Source organism: Condylura cristata, unplaced genomic scaffold (assembly GCF_000260355.1).
Source record: "Condylura cristata isolate star-nosed mole 26May11 unplaced genomic scaffold, ConCri1.0 scaffold00002, whole genome shotgun sequence".
Taxonomy (NCBI): Eukaryota; Metazoa; Chordata; class Mammalia; order Eulipotyphla; family Talpidae; genus Condylura; species Condylura cristata.
Genome location: NW_004567103.1, coordinates 37,814,030 through 37,831,847, shown reverse-complemented (window position 1 = coordinate 37,831,847; position 17,818 = coordinate 37,814,030). Strand labels below are relative to the sequence as shown.

Sequence of the window (17,818 nt, the reverse complement as noted above, 5' to 3'; positions counted from 1 at the left end):
GGATGGATGGATGGATGGATGGATGGATGGATGGATGGATGGATGGATGGATGGATGGATGGATGATAGAGGGCACCCCAATGTGAACTGGGTTGCCTGGCTGTGGGTCTTCACCCGTGCGCTTATGATTCAATCGTATTATGGACACACTCAAAAGGTTAAATAATGGATTTATTTATAAGGAGAAAGGTAAAGGAATAACCCAGGGAAAGAGGGAGAGAAACACAGGTTAACTAGGATGTCCTACCAGTTCTGCTGACTTGGACTCCACTGGCATGCTGAAAACTGATTGAGCGCCAAAACGATCAGCTGTGAACCACCAGGCCAAGAGCCCCCCAGAGCCCACATGCCCTGTTTTATCCCAACCTGGCTGCTCAGCTCCGCCCTCACGTCCTCGTGTGTGCTTCTAGGTACTGATGGGATTTGGAGTTCCAGCATCTGGAGTAGGGGCGGAGTCCATGAAACCTGTACCTGTTACAGATATATATATAAAGATTTATATATGCATACAGAACTGAGGTACAGGCCAGAGGTGCGGGGGCAGTGAGAGGATTCACCAGAGACAGATTGGGAAGCAGAAAAGGAAGATCGAAAAAGTACACTGCTGAGGGGAGCAGTGAGCAAGACAGGAGAGATCTGCCGTGTCATCTGGAGCACCACTAGGGCCGGAATCAAACTCCACTGAAGTGGTTGCAACGAGTTTGCAGTACTGCAGCCTAACCCACTGTACCACCAAGGAGGACCTAGTTGTTCTTTAGGATACTAAGCCCATTCTATACTCTTCAGGTCTGCTTGGGCACCTGTCAACTCTAAATAGCACCTTGGCACTATCTGCATAGAGGCCATTCTTATCCTGTTCTCCTCTTGTGTGTCACACTCTAGCATTGTCATGCATGATTCTACCATCTTACTTATTTTGTTCTCTAAAACTTTGCCAAAATAATTACTAATCATAATTCACTTAATCTACCTGCCACCCATAAACCAGAGCTTATAGTTTTTAATAATAAAATCAACATAAAACACATGCAAAGCTAAGAAGAAACTTCAAAAGAAAACCTTTTTAACTGGGTAGAACTAGATAGACCCTTCTCCAAAGAAGACATACAGATAACAAACAGGCATATGAAGAAAATGCTCATCATTAAGGAGCTGCAAATCAGAATAACAATGACATACCACACTGCACCTATGAGAATGGTTTTCAGACCAGAAGCAACAAATGTTGGCACAATTGTGGAGAAAACGGAACCCTCATTCGCTGGTGGTGGGATTGTAAACTGCTCCAGTGCCAGTGGAAAACAGTGTGGTGGTTGTCTCCCCATTTCACCCAGACCTCCCCAACTACTTGCCTAAGAATACAAAACCACTAATTAAAATGGATCTATTCACTTCTGTGTTCATTGAAATATTATTTACAATAGCCAATTTTGAAAAAAAAAAAAACTTGTGCCCAATAAATGGATAAAGAAGGTATATACATAATGGAATACTATTCAGTTATGAAAAAGATGAAGTCTTGCTATTTGTAGCAATATGGTTGGACCTGGAGGATTATGCAAAGTGTAGAAGTCAGAAGAAAAATGACAAATACTGGATAAATTTACTCAGGTGTGGAATAGAAAAAACACATGCAAAAGAACAGACTCTCCCCCCCCCCATAAAACACCTTAAAACCTAATTGAAGACTACAGCTACCAGAAGGGGAAGGCGGAGAGTAGGAACAGATGGAAGAGTGGACATAATGAACTATGGTGGAGGATTTTGGTTGTCTTGGTGGCAGGGGGTCAGCAAGAAGGGGAGGGAAGATATGTGGTATTATTCATCCGAAAGGTGTGAGTTTAGAATTCTAGAACATATATAGTGTTAAAAACCAATGTTGCTCAGTAAATATTTTAAAAGAAGATTTTAACATTTCCATTTCATATATTACTTTTGGTGTTTTTGAGTTGGGGTGCCAGACAAATTTAACTTCAATTTTAACTGATTTGATAGCAGTCATACACTTCCTTTTGACTGAATTTAAAAAGAAGGGAATCAAAAACATTCTCTCTGAATGTTTCGAAGGCACTTCCCATAGAGAAAGGAGTACATTCTGCTTTTAAATGAAAACAAAACCACAGCAGCTAAGCCTTTTATAAACCAACAAAACACAAAGTTTAGATGTGAAAATAGCCTATCTTCTCCTGAATACTTTTGAGATTTACTGAGCATTTTGATGTGGAAAGCTGTGGCATTTGTTTGAAACATTATATCAACAGGACAGAAAAAGAAATAGGGAGATACTATTTGCATGATTGAGACTTAATTTTGCAATTTTATGGATATTTTCATTGAAGATATGTGATTAGTATCTCCTGAAGAAAGAATAACTTAGATGCTGACTAGTGCATAAAGTCTGCGAAGTTGTAGCATTTACTTTCTTGTTAGTAGACAATTAGTAGACAAGGGAGGTGAGGAAGTAAAGAGGTAATATTATGGCAGCTGGAATATTGTGCTTTAATGAGGGACTTTTTCATTGTCAAGCTTGTGCTGGAAAGTGATAATAATCATAAGAGTTAGTCATAGTTTTTTCTTGATAACCAAAGGCACCACATTGTCACTGGTAGTTTTTCCACTGAAGAACATTTACCAAAAAAAAAAAAAAAGCTAGTCAATGAGTTATTATTTTGTCATAAAATAACTGATGTAAACTTATATGATTTCTGTTTTCAACTAAAACTATGTGAAAGCATGTCAGATTCTTACAGCTATGCTAGATGAGTCTCATAGCCTTAGAGTACACTTAGAAATATTTTTAGTCAAAAATTTGACTAGTATATAGGCATAAATACTGATAACTGAATAATAACTCTCCAATTTATTCCCTAAGAATATTTAAACCATTTTGTTGGATTTAAATTAGGCATTGTTCCATTATCTTTATTAACACACATACCTTATCACAATCTTATGAAAAATTTTTTTTCTTGAAATGAACAAACTGTCTCCCTGTAAGTCTCTTTACTTGCTCTTTGAGGTTTTATTTTTCTACTCATCAGCATTGAGTTGCAGCCCTACCCCATGGCCACCATTCCCTGTTCATATTGCTGAGTCATTCTCCAGTCACTACAACAGACTTCAGAATCAGGTCTCAGTCTGGACCTTAGTATTCTAGTTCCAAGGTGAACTTAGAGCAAAAGCCAGTCACGAACACATGGTATTCCATGTCTCCTGTCTCCTCTGATACACAGATTAGTCCTTTTCTCAACATGGCAAGAGAATTCAGCTTCAAGCTAAAGTCAGCAAGCGTGGTTTCTGTTCTTTCCTTCACGTGCAGTTACTTAGGAATAAGAATGCCCAGCCATCCACTTCAGGAGCTAAAGTCTTTTAAGCCCATGGATTCTTATTTCCTTATTATATTTTATTTTTTATGTTTATGACTTTTGACTCTTATGTTTTCTTATGTTTATGACTTTTGACTCCTTAACTTTTGACTCTGCTTGTATCATTGTAGTTATCTCTTTTCATATTTAATCTATCATTGTTACTTCTTTTGAGCAGTAGATTCTTGAGAGCCTCTTTTTATTGGAAGTACTCCAGTTTCCTCTAAACTGACTTTACCCCTCACATTTCCAAAATAACTGCCAAAAATAAAAACTCAAGTGACTCTCTGTTATCTAAATTCATCAAACTTTTGTTTTATTCTTAGAAATTGGATCTCTCTTACCAAAGCATTCTATATATGGTTTTAGTGTTCATTTGCAACCAACATCATGAATAAAGCATGCATTTCCATTCTTTTAACTAATGAGTAGGGCTGATATTTATAAAGAACATATTAAATTTGACTTTTCACATGACTTATTTTTAATTTCTCTTTATGTGTATGTAACATATATATACATCCTTGACCCAGATAAATTCTCAATCTCTAGAAGCTCACAGAAAAAGGTTGCATAAGGTAATATATCCTTTTTCCCCTCCAAGATTCTCTCATAAATGACTTAGGTGATGTTTATGAGAAATTGAGGGTCTGTACCATTATCTGGGGCCCAGAAAAGTGATAAAAAATAGAAGTTGTGGTTTCTGCCCTTAGAAGCTTGCAAATCAAATACTTGTTAAAACTTTATTTACACCTACTGTGGCTAAGTATTTGCACTACTGTTGCATTTTGTAATGCAGAGAACCACCAAGCCAGAGGGTCTTCTTTTACCAAAAGTGGACATTAAGGTTTATTTATATGGCAAGTTGTCACTATATTTCAGTTGTGCTACAGTGCTAGGAGCTGCAGAAGGATCGCACAGTGAGGCTAATCTCCCTTCTTTTGAGATACTTAAGGAAACACAATGGTAGTGACCCGCAAACATGACTACAAAAGGACAGTCATAGAGAAAGGGATATTAAGGTGACTTCCAGTTGGGAATAGAGAAGTCATGAATTGGGAAGGATTTTCTAGAGGAGATGTCTTTTGAACAGAACTTTGAAAGGCGGTAGGATTTGGTATGATGGAAGAACATTCTAAGTGTGTGGCATTATGTATATGCAAATGGGTATTTTCTTTTATATTTCATCTTTTTTCACATTTAACCATCAAGTAAATCAAAGAGCTCTCATTATCATTGTACTTGTTTGGAAATCTTTTCAGTTCTCTTTTTCCACTAACATGATTGTTTGCATCAACTTTCAACAACTTTAATTAAACTTTAAAATCACCTCCTCATAGACTTAATCCTACTTTCTCCCATTGATCTCTTTAACTGACCTCTTAAGACAATTTTAAACTATGTTCCTTCATGAACTTCTTTTCAATTACATTTCCTATTCTTAAAAGGACTATCTGTTCTAGTCACACACAAAATCCTGACCACATAACAGAAATATGTTTTATTTATTTTTAATGCTTTTTCTTTCCTTTTTTGGCTTACGGTTTCATTGATAGGCTGATTTTAATGAAAATATTTTAGACTTACAGAAAATGTAAACAGAGAAAAAATTGAATTTCCATTTATCCCCCTTCTCACAGTTTTCTATATTAACATCTTACAGTGGCATTGAAGAATTATATTGTTAAAATCAATAACCAGGCATTAGTATGTTATTTTAAACAGAAGTCCTTATTTTGTTCATTTTTTCTTAGTTTCAACTCAATACTTCTTTATGTTTTAGCAGCTCATTCAGGATAGCCCAGCACATCTATTTATCATGCCTCCTTAGACTTGTCTGGACTCTGACTCATCTGTTATCCTCTTCTTTGTGTCTTAGAATTGTTAATAAAAAATTTCTGATATTAATATGGCCATCCCTGCTCTTTTTTGGCTTCCTTTTTCATGGAATAAGATTTTCCACACTTATATTGTCACCCTAGTTGTTTACTTATGTCTAAAATGAGTCTCTTATGGACAGCACATATTTGTATCAGGGCAGAATCTGTGCAAAGTAATTAAGAGGTAGGAAAGCTCATCTTCCCTCTGTTTAAGGGAAATGTATACCTCCTCCACCTCTTTCTCTTTCTCATACTCCTCTTTAGTCAGATAGTGTAGAAGTTGCCCTGGCATGGTCAAAAGAAATATTTCTGACAAAGTAACTGATTCTTTCCATGATCATGGAAAACTGGGTGCTGCTTTTCTTAGCATCACAGGGATTTGGAAAAGGATATCAGTTGTACTTAGCAGCAAGCTTGAGGAAAGGTGACGGAGTTTGCAGTCAGGACCATGAAAGCTAAGGTCACTCATGCCTCAGCTCTGTGTTCTTGAGACAGCAGTAGCTGTTCTGAGGGTCCTCTCCATGGCTCCCTTTTGGGGTGTTGGGCCATATGGGATTTCAGGAAGAATGCTTTTTAAAATTAAACCTTTGGGAAAAGGTTATTTCAGAAGGAAACCACTTCTTCCTGTCTTTCTATCAACTAAACCACAAATTATAAATAAGCATAAGGAATCTATTACATCATTTTAATCACTGTTGCTGAAAATGTTACTATGCATATTATAAGGAAGAATATCACCTCTCTAATATATTATGCCTACTTCTCTTGCAGAAATAGATGACAAGAGGGTGACTAGCACACAAGCAGAAGTAAGTTTCCTTATATTTTTTAGAATAAGTGTTCAAGTGACTTGAAAACGCAGATTGATATGATGTATTATGTGATACCAATATAACTGTGATATAAAAATGATTTATTTTGCTTTTTCTGACTGAACAAATAGTACAATGGTGTCATTAAATCTCTGCCTCTAGGTTTCCATGATCCATTACATATGAAAACCTAACCCCTGGAAAAAACATCCAGAATAAACAATTGCATTTAGTGGCAAGATACAGTATTGATCATTTCAATTTAGTGACTAGCTGTAGCTGGCCATCAAGACTGGGACTAGAAAATATTGAAATTTTGGAGCTAGAAGTTTTAGGGTCCACTGGCATGTGAAGCCAAGAGCAGATCCTGGGTCAAAGTCTTTACGTATGCATATAATAGTAAAGATAAAAGAAATCTAAAATATAGTAGAGGGTATGGTATGACCACATATATCTGAGGAGGTATGGACATATTATCCTAAATTATAAACAATCTTATCTCAATGCAAGGAGTGAAGAAGGAAGGGAAGGGAGGTGGGAGGAGTGAGGGAGGGAGGAAAGGAGGAAGGAGGGAGGGAAGAGGAGAGAGAATGGGAGAATTAATAATACAGAATATATAGACTAAAGGAAGTGAGTAAAATTGCACCCAATAGTGGCCCAAATACTGAATAGGATGCATACAGACTTAATATTCAGTTCCAGTGGTCACATGAGTAGGCATTCTTCCATATTCAGGAGAGAATTAAAAAAGAGCAAAATAGTAAATGATGTCTTTGAGAATTTAATTTAAGATTGTAAATATGACAATGTAGTGAAAATTCAACACTTGTGTTTTTAAAAAAATTAATCTTTTTTAATCATTAAACCTCTGTCATTTTTGTTTTAAATTAAATTTATTAATTTGTATATCTATTTACATTATTGTGCATTTTTTAATTAAATTTATTAATTTATATATCTATTTACATTACTGTGCATTTTCAGACAGTGTTTACTGAATTTACCCATGCATCACCACCACAGTCCCCCATGATCTCCCCTCCCTCCTTCCTATCCCTGTCCCTCCCAACCTCCCCTGAAGGATATCTCTGGTTTATAATTGTCTGTTTGTTTTTGCTTTTGTTGTGCTCTGTTAAAAATTAAGTAATTTTTATTAATTAGTTTTACTTCTATGTTACTAAACAATTTTCCTTTTAAACTTTGAACATGTATATATATATAAGTAAATACATAAGTAATACTTGGAAGTGATTGTTTCTCAGAATCAAGCATATGTGACCAAATCCAGTAGAGACACCCCAGAAATCTCCATCATCTACACGTTCAACATGAGTGTAGACTAAGTGTTAGCCTGTCTGCACTTTACTGCAAATATTTGGGAACCATTCTATTGGACTGCAAATATTGGGAACCATTCTAATCATTCTATTGTAGAGAAATTTGCTTATGCTGTTTGTTAGTTGATATGGATTTAGCATCTGTTTGGCTGAATTTTGTGCTCTTTAATAGTTTGATTTTTTTCTATTTTTTAAAAAATAATATAATAGTTTATTTTTACATCATTTTGTGCCTTTTCCCATCTCAGTTGTAATCACCATGGGCTTCCCATCACCAAATCATCCGTGTGCCATCACCATAGTCCAGTACACTTCCCTCCCTCCACTGTTTTTGATCCCATTCCCCACTACACCCCCATAAAATGTCTCTGGAATATAGTTCTTAATTATTATTTTAATAGTTAATTTTTAATCAGGTAAATATCAATATCTTGATGATATTCTTGAGAGCATTTAAACCCATGCACAAAGAAAGAAGCCTTAAGTTCTATGCATGAAAGAGTTTCTGGTTGTTATTTTTTTTCAACTTCGCTGTGTTTCTCATAATATCGAAGTGTAAAACCAGAACAATCTCTCCTAACTATTAATACTTGAGCTTTTAAAAGCAAAGAAAATTGTTCCTGAGAGTTGAAATTCACTGATTAAGACCCTTACCTTTGACATGTTGAAATATAAATTGGCACACCATGGAAAGGAGGTTTTTGACAAAAACATATGTTTTTAACATAGTAGTATTGAAAGGGAGTTTACACACACACACACGGATACACTTATGCATTTTATTATTTAGTAAATTACACTATATATGTCTAGCTAGACATATAATTATTTGTGGTTTTGACACTGAAATATGTTCCTGTGTCCAAATTTTATCAAAAATACCTTTCAGTAACTTAATCCTGAACTACAGTGCTTCAGTAAGAGCCTTATATAGAAGTTTTGTCAAAAAAGGACTTATCTTTTGAACATAGAAAAGAATATTATGTTAACATTGCAATTCCAAGTAAATGAGATGTTAGATTACATGTATCGATTCCAGAGGGTTTTATATTGGCATTATTTACCCAGGATCCTTATCTCTTCAGATAATAATTTCTTCTATCTTCAGAAATCCTGTGAACAGGTATAGTAGCTCCGTAGACACATCTTTCGGTATATACTTTATCCTGGCACTTAGGTTTTTTTCAAATGGAAAGATTGGTATCTCCTTTTTTCTTTCTTTTAAAAATAACTGAACAGTTCACAGAAAATAAAAAGAACAATCTCAAGATGGTAATGGATGGAAAGCTTTGTGGTAAAATAAAATAGAACCTATAGATTTATATATCTCTTAAGACTGGAATTGATGAATATGTATGTATTGTCTCACTAATTGAAGTTCTAGCTCATGATGGAGGAATCAGAAAACACTTTGAAATATGGCAGGGTGTTTCTTTCCCTCACAGGGCTGCTGACAGTGTATCAAACAGAAGACTTATCTTTACTCTTTGTCCACAGGCACAGAATGCGTCTCCTAAGCAAAGGAAGCAGAGCGTGTACACACCACCTGCCATGAAAGGTACTGTTCAGGTACTGTGTGGGGTGTTTGTGAGTGTTAAGTTCTTGGATGGCTAACTATTCTCAAGAGCTTACGCTTGATTGTACGCTGCGCCTGTTTTCAACTCTACAACTCAACAATCTGACTTTTTTTTAATTAGGATACTATATTCATTTATAACTTAGTTCCACTGAAAATAAAACAGGTAGCTGGAGAAGGGATAATTGGAGATATCTCAGAATCTCAGTCTGGAAATTCAGGTTTTCCAACATAATTACCTTTTTTTTTTTTTTTTAACTTTCCTTACATATTTTTTTTTTCCTGAGGGACTTTTCCAGACTCCCTAAATACCCTTGCCAGTATTGACAGATGTTTTTCATTTTTTGTCTTAGTTTAAGCAAAGTAGAATAACATGAATTTTGGACAGATTTAATGAAAAGTGTTGCCTCATTGCCTGTGTCAGGAGCAGCTCTAAGAAACCCAATCAAATGACTATTAGCTATACATGTAGCAGCTGCTGAAATAACAATTAAGAATGCTGAGATTCTGGCATTTTACCAGAATTTCCCCCTCGAATTGGAACTGCCAAAAGAACTTTTAAGTGCATCAGAATTTTGACCAACATCAGTTCTAGGAAAGGCTTCTTTTATTTCTCACACAAAAATGTTCCTGACATGAAGCAGAGTGTGTCCAATCCAGTAGCTCATGTTCCAGTCTGGTGCTCCGGGCCCTTGGGCCAGCGGCTCATTGTTTAGTCATCCAGCTCAGTTTTCAGCTACAGGAGAGGCCAGCTGAGCAGCTTCCTCTGGAGTCTGTAGAGATGTCTAAATTGGTAGTGAAATTTTCCACTCTGTATTCTCCCTAGATTTGGGGTCTTTTGGGGAGAGGGAATATAAATGAATACATTAATAGCTACTTTCAGTAAATTCCTTCCTGTGCTGCTATAAAATACCACACTTGCATGTTCACAAGAGTGCAGTAAATAATGCAGTCATCAGCATTGTAGCTTATTCCAGGGCAATTTTTGAGGCCACCAAGCATCCCTCTTTGACAATAAATGCCTTCACTTTGGAGAAATTTTCCCTGTTGTGAGTCATCTTGTACTTTTAAGTCACATCAGTTTTGGCATACGCAGGCAACAAGAAAATGCAGGGTCCCTTACTTAATGATTTCTTCTAATCTATGTTGAATTAACTAAATAAAGTAGTACTGTTCTCATGTCCTCAGATAATAATAGTATTTTTTTAAAGGACAATCTTAAAAGCAAGGCCCCAGGGGCTCATGACTTTTGTTATATTTAGCTCAAAGTATCATAAGAATGTGGGATCCAAACATTTAGGAAAGTTAGTCATATTGCGTATTTTGGCATGTAACCATATAACTGTATAGCTCTCTGAGATGGCCACAGAATGACAGTCATCTAACCATTTTAGTTAAAAACTCACGAAAGCACAGTAATGCTTTAAAAAGATTTTAGGATAGTAGTATGAGCCACTAATTTCCTCACGACAGCCAGCAAATAGGTTAAGTCTCTTGCTGCTGAAAAAAGAAAAATTAAAGCTAAATCTGCGTGTTTAACTCAGTCTACCTGTGCCTGAGAACTATAAGTGAATATTTCAAGAGAAAATTGAGCAATGGCAACATATAGTGATCACAATGGTAACATGTGAAGAGCACAGTAAGACTCTTCAATCCTAAGAAAGATGAATTAGCTAAGAAAGGTCATTGAGATGCTAACTTAAACAAGGAAATGTTAGTAAAGTGCTAAATATAGTAAAGCAATTGCTCTGAATGTATAATTCTTCAAATTGCAGTGAAAACCTGTTATTAAATATACAAACACTTACTGGGAGGGCCCTCCTCCGCTCCCTGGTGGCACAGTGGGTTAAAGTGTAGCGCTAGGAAGCTGGCTGCAGTCACTGCAGCATGAGTGGGATCCCCTGCCAGGGAAGTGACCCACATGGCACAGCAGACCTCTTCTGTCTCACACTCACTGCCTGCCTCAGCAGTGTACTACATTGATCTGCCTGTTCTGTTCCCTACTCTGTCTCTGGCGAATCCTCTCACTGCCCCTATACCTCTGGCCTGTATTCCTGTTCTGTGTGCATAAATAAATAAATCTTTAAAAAAATTTACTGGGAGAGCAAAAGAGAACATATATGATGAAAAAAAAAATCACTCTGATGAAAAGACCAGCTAGAGCATCATGAGGGAGCCGGTGAACAACTGGTTGGTAAACAAAACAGAACAGAAGCAAATAATCAGCAAATTCCTAATTTCTTTTACTGGGCGGTGAAAAGTTATTGGTTACAGAAGTCAAAGTGGCAGAGGAAGAGGAAGATGCCACATCCATCTATGCTGTTTCAACTAATCCACAGACAGACTACTCTCCTGCTTGCTACATTCGTTTACTGTTCCCTATTGCAGTTACTGTGATACTCCTGGGTTCCCCAGACCTCCTTCTTTGACTTCGTCTTTTATGCTGCCCCTTCTTCTTTGGGATACAATCTCAGGCCGTTGTGCTACTTTTTAAACACCTCCAATTTTTCTATTTCAGAACATTTGTACTTTCCATTTTCTCTGCCTGGAATGCTCTTTACCCAGGAAAATGAGGCATGTCCAGGATACCTCTTGAGATGAGGGCTTTATATGAGGTGCAGAAAGGAAGAAATAGAGCAGAGGAAACCATTTTAACAGACATTCTGTCAGGCTTACTCTACAGATGACTCCCAATTTTGTATCTGTACTTCTAGTACAGTTCCTAGACTTCAGATTCTCATTTTCAATTGCCCAGTGAATTTCTTTACTTGATTGATAGTAAGTTCTCTAATGGAATATGTCCCAAACCAAACTCATTGTCACTTTTTTTTTTCAGTTTCCCATTCTCAAAAAATTGTATGCAGTTGTCAACAAAAATTTCTGAGTAACCCCATTTCCTCTCCCTTAGCCAATCCACTACTCTTGTTAGCTCTAATTAAAATTGAATCCGTTGTGTGATGATTTTCCATATCTTCCACAGCTACTGCTTTCTTGCCCAAGCTACTGAAGTAGCCTTCTTACTGGTCTTCCTGCTTCTGCTCTTGTCTCTTTATAATCCACTGAGATGCTAGACTAATCCCTTCAACTCAAGAATGTGATCCCAGCTTCCTGTCAATTAAACATCCCACCATGACTTACAAGTCCCTGCAAGACCTGCGCCAACCTCCCTTTTTGACCTCATCTTTCACGCTGTCCCTTTGTTCACTGGTGTCCAGTCTCATGGATTTTGTTGTTGTTGTTATTTTTTAAATATCACAAACACATCCCTGTTTTGGAGCCTTTGTAATTTCCACTTTCTTTTCTTGGACTCCTCTTCTCCCTGTAGTCTCACAGGTGACTCAACTAAATTACCTCCTAAAAGCAGTTCTCAATAAATGCTTGTTGAATGAATGAGCTGTTTCATCTGCTCAGCAATGGGTGACTCTTGAGCCTTGTTCTTCCAATTGTCATACTTGTAAATTCTTCTGCAGGTAATATTTACTTCTTTCTCTGCCTAATTCTCCCTTAACTCTTGTGTTCCTGCGTATACAGATGCTTCTGGTGTTTTCTAATTCGGCTTCTTCCCACTCTCTTTGTCTCTGGTCAAAACAAAACTTGGACTTATTAAACTAGCTACTATCCAGAAAGCCGCATCAATTGAGCAGATTAATGTTTTTAAACCCTTAAGAACATCTTCTCATAGACTGCTGGAGCGGTTGGGTGGTTGCCTTTGATGAGGGCTTGATTCCTGGATCTGTCAGTTTGTGGCCAGATGGCATCATCATATAATACACACTTGGCAATATAAATGGAAGGCACTAGATATGTCTCTCTTCTTTAGATGTATTTCATGTCTCATCTAGCATATTTGCTCTCGGAAAGTAATAATACATTTAATACTCAGTTTGTCCATCTTCCTACTTAAAAAGCTGTAGGCTCTTGAAGTTCTTAAGGTGCAACTTTAGTGTTCAAGTACAAAATTCAGTGATGATTGAATTTTTCCCACTGCATCTAGGCTTAGCATATTAAATTGGCTATGTTCGCTAGAAGATTCTAATATATTTAGCCTGGCGTAGACTAAGGTATTCAAAAGTTCCAGGGGATTGCTGCAAGTCTAAACTATCCAATTATCTACCTTGCATGCCATTCTTGTGTTGCTGGTTGTTACCTGATGGAGAAAATAATCTAATAATATATTAAAATCTTTTGATATGTTTCACATAAAATAAACTTTTCCACCACTATTTCCCTGAACTAGAAATCAAATTTTATATGCCTAGGTGCTGAGTTCTGAAAGTCTCCAATGACTCTTTTCATCTCCCTCATTCCTTTCAATAGTGGAGCATCAGGTCTTGTGGACTATACCTCATTAGTATGTCTTTACCTTCCCTCTTCTCTTATTTCCTGTGCCACCACCATATTTCAAGGCACAATCATTTCTTTGCTAAGGATATAATTGGTTATTTTTCCTCCATAATTGGTTATTCTCTTTTAACTTTCCATCTGTTTTCAATGCTGAGCCAAAGTGAACTTCTAAAACACAAAACTGCTTTATGTCATTTCCTAGTTGAAATCCTTTCAACAGCTTTCCATTGGCCTTGAATAAAATCTTTATTCCAGAGCAAAGTTTTCAAAGCCTACTGCTCTATGACTCCAATCTGCTTCTCACCCACTTGGTTCCAGCTAGTCTGGCATTCTGCCCTCTTCAGAATACATCAAGCTAATTTTTCTGATTCATTCCTTCAAGAATTTTGTCCTCTGCTACCTTATTTCCCTCATTCTTCATTTGGCTAATTCCTAATCATCATTTAAACCCTCTCTTTAAAGGTCAGTTCCTGAAGGGAGCTTTTCTTAACTCTCCATTCTAATCTTTATTGGTGGTTAAATATTCTCTACAGTATTTCATCGCAAGAAATTCCAATGACCAATTATTATTTTAGTGTCTTTGTCTAATTAGAAGTTGTCTATGTAACTGCAGTGAAATATTCCATTCTTTTCTCTATCATCTGCAGGACTTAAAATATACTTGGGATATAAACAATGCTTATCAATATACCTTTAAATAATTAAAAATATATATACCCTACACACTAATGTTGCTGAAGGAATCCTTAAGATATCTACCTTCTTTCTGGGCAGTTTGACTAGCGAAAGCCCTTTGCTCTATTGAGATGTTAGACAAATAGTTTTGTCCCGTGTCTTATTACTTGTGATTAATTTAAAAGTTACAACAATTACAACAATTAATTTAAATTAATTGTTTAAAAATTAATTTAAAAATTTCATGACACATCTACCAGGCTCTTATCTCATTCTTTACTTCCTTCCTTTCAGGTTAAAAGATCTTGATGTCAGCTACGCTTGCCATTTAGTCCTTTAACAGTCATTCTAATAAGCTTCACCTTCTTATACCATTCTACAGGTGCATTATTCAAAATCAATTTATTATTGAAGATGTAGTCAAAGAAGAACAGAGTGGATGCTTCAGTTTTGCTGTTACTTCTTTTATCCTAGATAACTGAATGCGATGAATGCAATCCAAATCCTATTAGCTTTTTCTGGCAGCCATATACATTGGTGACAAATAATGGACTTACTATAAACTCAAGACTTTTAAGACTTTTTCTTGTATTACTTTTAAGCCATATTTACCAAGCACCCCCCATTTACAAATTAAGCTTTTTTTTAAAACCAAAAGCAAGACAACACTGTCATCCCAACTGAGTAATCTTTTATTAGAGTTAGGTTGTTTCACAAATATGTCATGTCTATGAAAATAGACTCGTTATTCTATTTTCTGCTATTCATTCATTCATTCATCCTATTTTTTGCTACTTCATTTGTGCATCAACCATGGAGAAAATACTTACCTTTGCTATTTTTATCTAGATCTGTAATTTGTCTGAAACAGATTAGTGCTAAGAGAGAATCCTGCAGCAAACACATTTCCTTCTGATCACAATGCAACGATCCCCTGAATACCACCATCCAACCAGTCATCATCCACTGAAACCAGAGGAACTATCAATGTTTTTGTTAAATATCTTACTGAGCTTCAGATGTATTGTACTGACATTTAGAATGTAGAATGAGATAAATTTATAATGTATTTTATACACAAACATAACAGAAATAAAAGTATACAGAGAAATCCTATTATTTGTCCATTACCTTTTGCAATGTGGTGCTTTATGATGATTCAAGTAGAAAGCTCTTAAAATGATCAGAAAAGTGATAGCTGCTACACCCATGTGCACCTCTCTGCTGTTTATATTATGGTCAGCCATGTAATTTACAGAACAGCCAATTAAATTATTGTTGGATAGCTTGAATCTTGTTTTCAGAAAAGCATAGTAGATTTGAATCTTGAAACAGTAAATGGCTGACTCATTTCCACTCCCAGTGTGTGTGTGTTTGTGTGTGTCTTTTACTGGACTGAAACTGCCTTTAACTGAAAAGAGCAAAACAAATGCTATTGATTTAAATGGAATTCTGAACATGAAACAAAGCCGCTGATTGAAGATGGCTTTGTATAGCAGGGACTATTAGTATTACATTACCATTCTTAATGCATAGCAAAACAAACTCCTCAAATACATCTTCCTCTCCTTTTCATAATTTCTTTAAAGGAAAATCTTTCTTATTTTAATGTCCAGAGATTGATCGTGTGTTATATCAAACGGATATTTGAATGCCTGTGGCAATGTAACACCTACATTTTTCCCACTGATGCTATGATCTTGATATTTTATCTCAATTTGACCTCTTTTTATAAGAAAGTAGCCCATGCAAGAAGCCAGGGATGGAAATCACTCAAAATGACCCAATAAAAAAGCTAATGTGGTTTTGGAGGTTGGTAAATTACAGTGACAAGGGTGTAACATGTAAAATTATTGAAAGATAATCTTCAAATTAGTGGAAGCTGTTGATCAATAGAAGAACTTTATGGGGCCCAACATGATTTGGTCTTTGGGGTACAAGAGAGCAGAAATTAATTTCAAACTTTAGCACTATCATTTATTAACTGCTCAACTCCAGCAAGTTACTGAGTTTAGCCTACCTTTCCTCTCTCACTGGCAAAGTGAGACAGGATTGCTATAGGGACAAAATAAAACAATTTGAGCAAAGAGAATGATTGCTTGGAACAGGAACACAGCATGTGGGGACTAGTTTGAGTAACTGAATCCTGGCTTGACAGTCAGGTGCACCTTCTCTTTCCACCTAGTCTTGCAGTGGAAGAGGAATGATGATGGGAGAGAGAGAGAGGTGGGTAAAAGGAGTTGAGGAACAATAAAATATCTGTAAGAGCTTTGTATTCATAACAGTGGAAATTGAAGAGTTAAACATACCTGGAAATACAGGGGAATTACTAAGCACGATAACATTCACTTTACTTTTTTTTAAAAAGATTTATTTATTTATGCATACAGAACTGAGGTTCAGGCCAGAGGTGCAGGGACAGTGAGAGGATTCACCAGAGACGAGTGGGGAGTAGAACAGGCAGATCGACAAAATACACTGATGAGGGGAGCAGTGGACGAGTCAGGAGAAGGCTGCACACCATGTGGACACCTCCCTGGTGGGATCGAAATCGTGAAGTGGCTGCTTCTAGCATCATAGTACTGTGTTTTAACCCACTGCACCACAAGGGAGGCTTTTAATTACAACAATCAAAGGTAGATTTGTAGAGTTAATCTTTGATCTTTCACATTCTTTTCAACCAAATCTGGCTTTTTCTTGAGATTACCTACCTCCTTTCCTCAAAAACAATGCCTCCATTTTTCTGTTAACTAGTAGTTTACTTAGAGGTTGTATTATTTAAATTAAATATTTGAGAACAAAGCGATGGCCAATGGTGAATTTGGGGTTGCAAAAGTAATAGAATAAATACTTCTAGCCAGAAAACTGAGCATGAATTATATTCTATAAATCTATTCTGTAACTAGCCAACATAAGAAAAATAATAATGATTCTGTCAACTTATAACTAATTTACTTGCCCTGATTTCAGACCTCTTCTAACTGTGATTAAAAACAACACTCAAGAAGTATTGACCAACCAGTTCTTACCCTCTCTGCACACTGAATATCAGGGAGCAAAGATAGAAAGATCTATTTGTTTCTCATCCCGCCATCTCCTCCACACTGTATTCTTTTTTAAAATATTTCTGTCCCTCTGTGGGTGTTCAGGTATTCAGCACATTCGACTTGCTAAAGCTTGGCTTTTTTGTTTGTGCTGGCTTAATTTATTTATTGTGTAGGGTGGAGCTTATTTATACAACCCAAGAAACATTTTAACAGATTTCTAGATAACAAGGAACATTCTAAATATATACAACTTTTTCTTAAGTCTTTTAAAACAAGAATGTTTCTATTTCCAAATCTAATTCCTTCACTTCTCTTTTAATTTCTTCCACTAAATTTTATGTTCCTCTTTCCTCATATCTCTGAATGTAGAGGGTAGAGGAAGGTTGGAGACCGATCTAAGAATGTATTTTTCTTAAAAGCCACTAAGATGACTTTTTTTCTGAGACCAACATTGAGAAAGAGTAAAGCAGGAGGAAAATAGGAAAATAGTAACAAATGTGAGTGGCTTTTTTTTTTTTTAAAAAGAAAGTTATTTAGGCATACAGAACCAGGGTACTGGTCAGCGGTACAGGAGCAGTGAGAGGATTCACCAGGAACAGAGTGGGGAGCAGCACAGAAAGATTGAAGGATGCTGTTTCGGAACAGTGGGCGGGGTTAGGAGAAGTCTGCTGCACTTTGTGCGTTACCTCCCTGACTGGGGATTGAACCCATGGTGAGGTTGCTGCGGCCAGCTTCATATTGCTGCTCTTTAACCTGTTGTGCCACCAGGGAGGGCTCCAAGT

General features: G+C 36.5%; 1 protein-coding gene across 1 annotated transcript in view; it reads left to right on the top strand.

The window, feature by feature from the left end:
- The window catches only part of PPP1R1C (protein phosphatase 1, regulatory (inhibitor) subunit 1C), a 94,504-nt gene that overhangs the window by 44,203 nt on the left and 32,483 nt on the right, over window positions 1-17,818 (top strand). Inside the window, exons 3-4 of the mRNA XM_004674468.2 lie at window positions 6,017-6,054; window positions 8,892-8,952. Of these exons, the coding sequence (XP_004674525.1) occupies window positions 6,017-6,054; window positions 8,892-8,952 (99 nt within the window). The remainder of the gene's footprint in view (window positions 1-6,016; window positions 6,055-8,891; window positions 8,953-17,818) is intronic.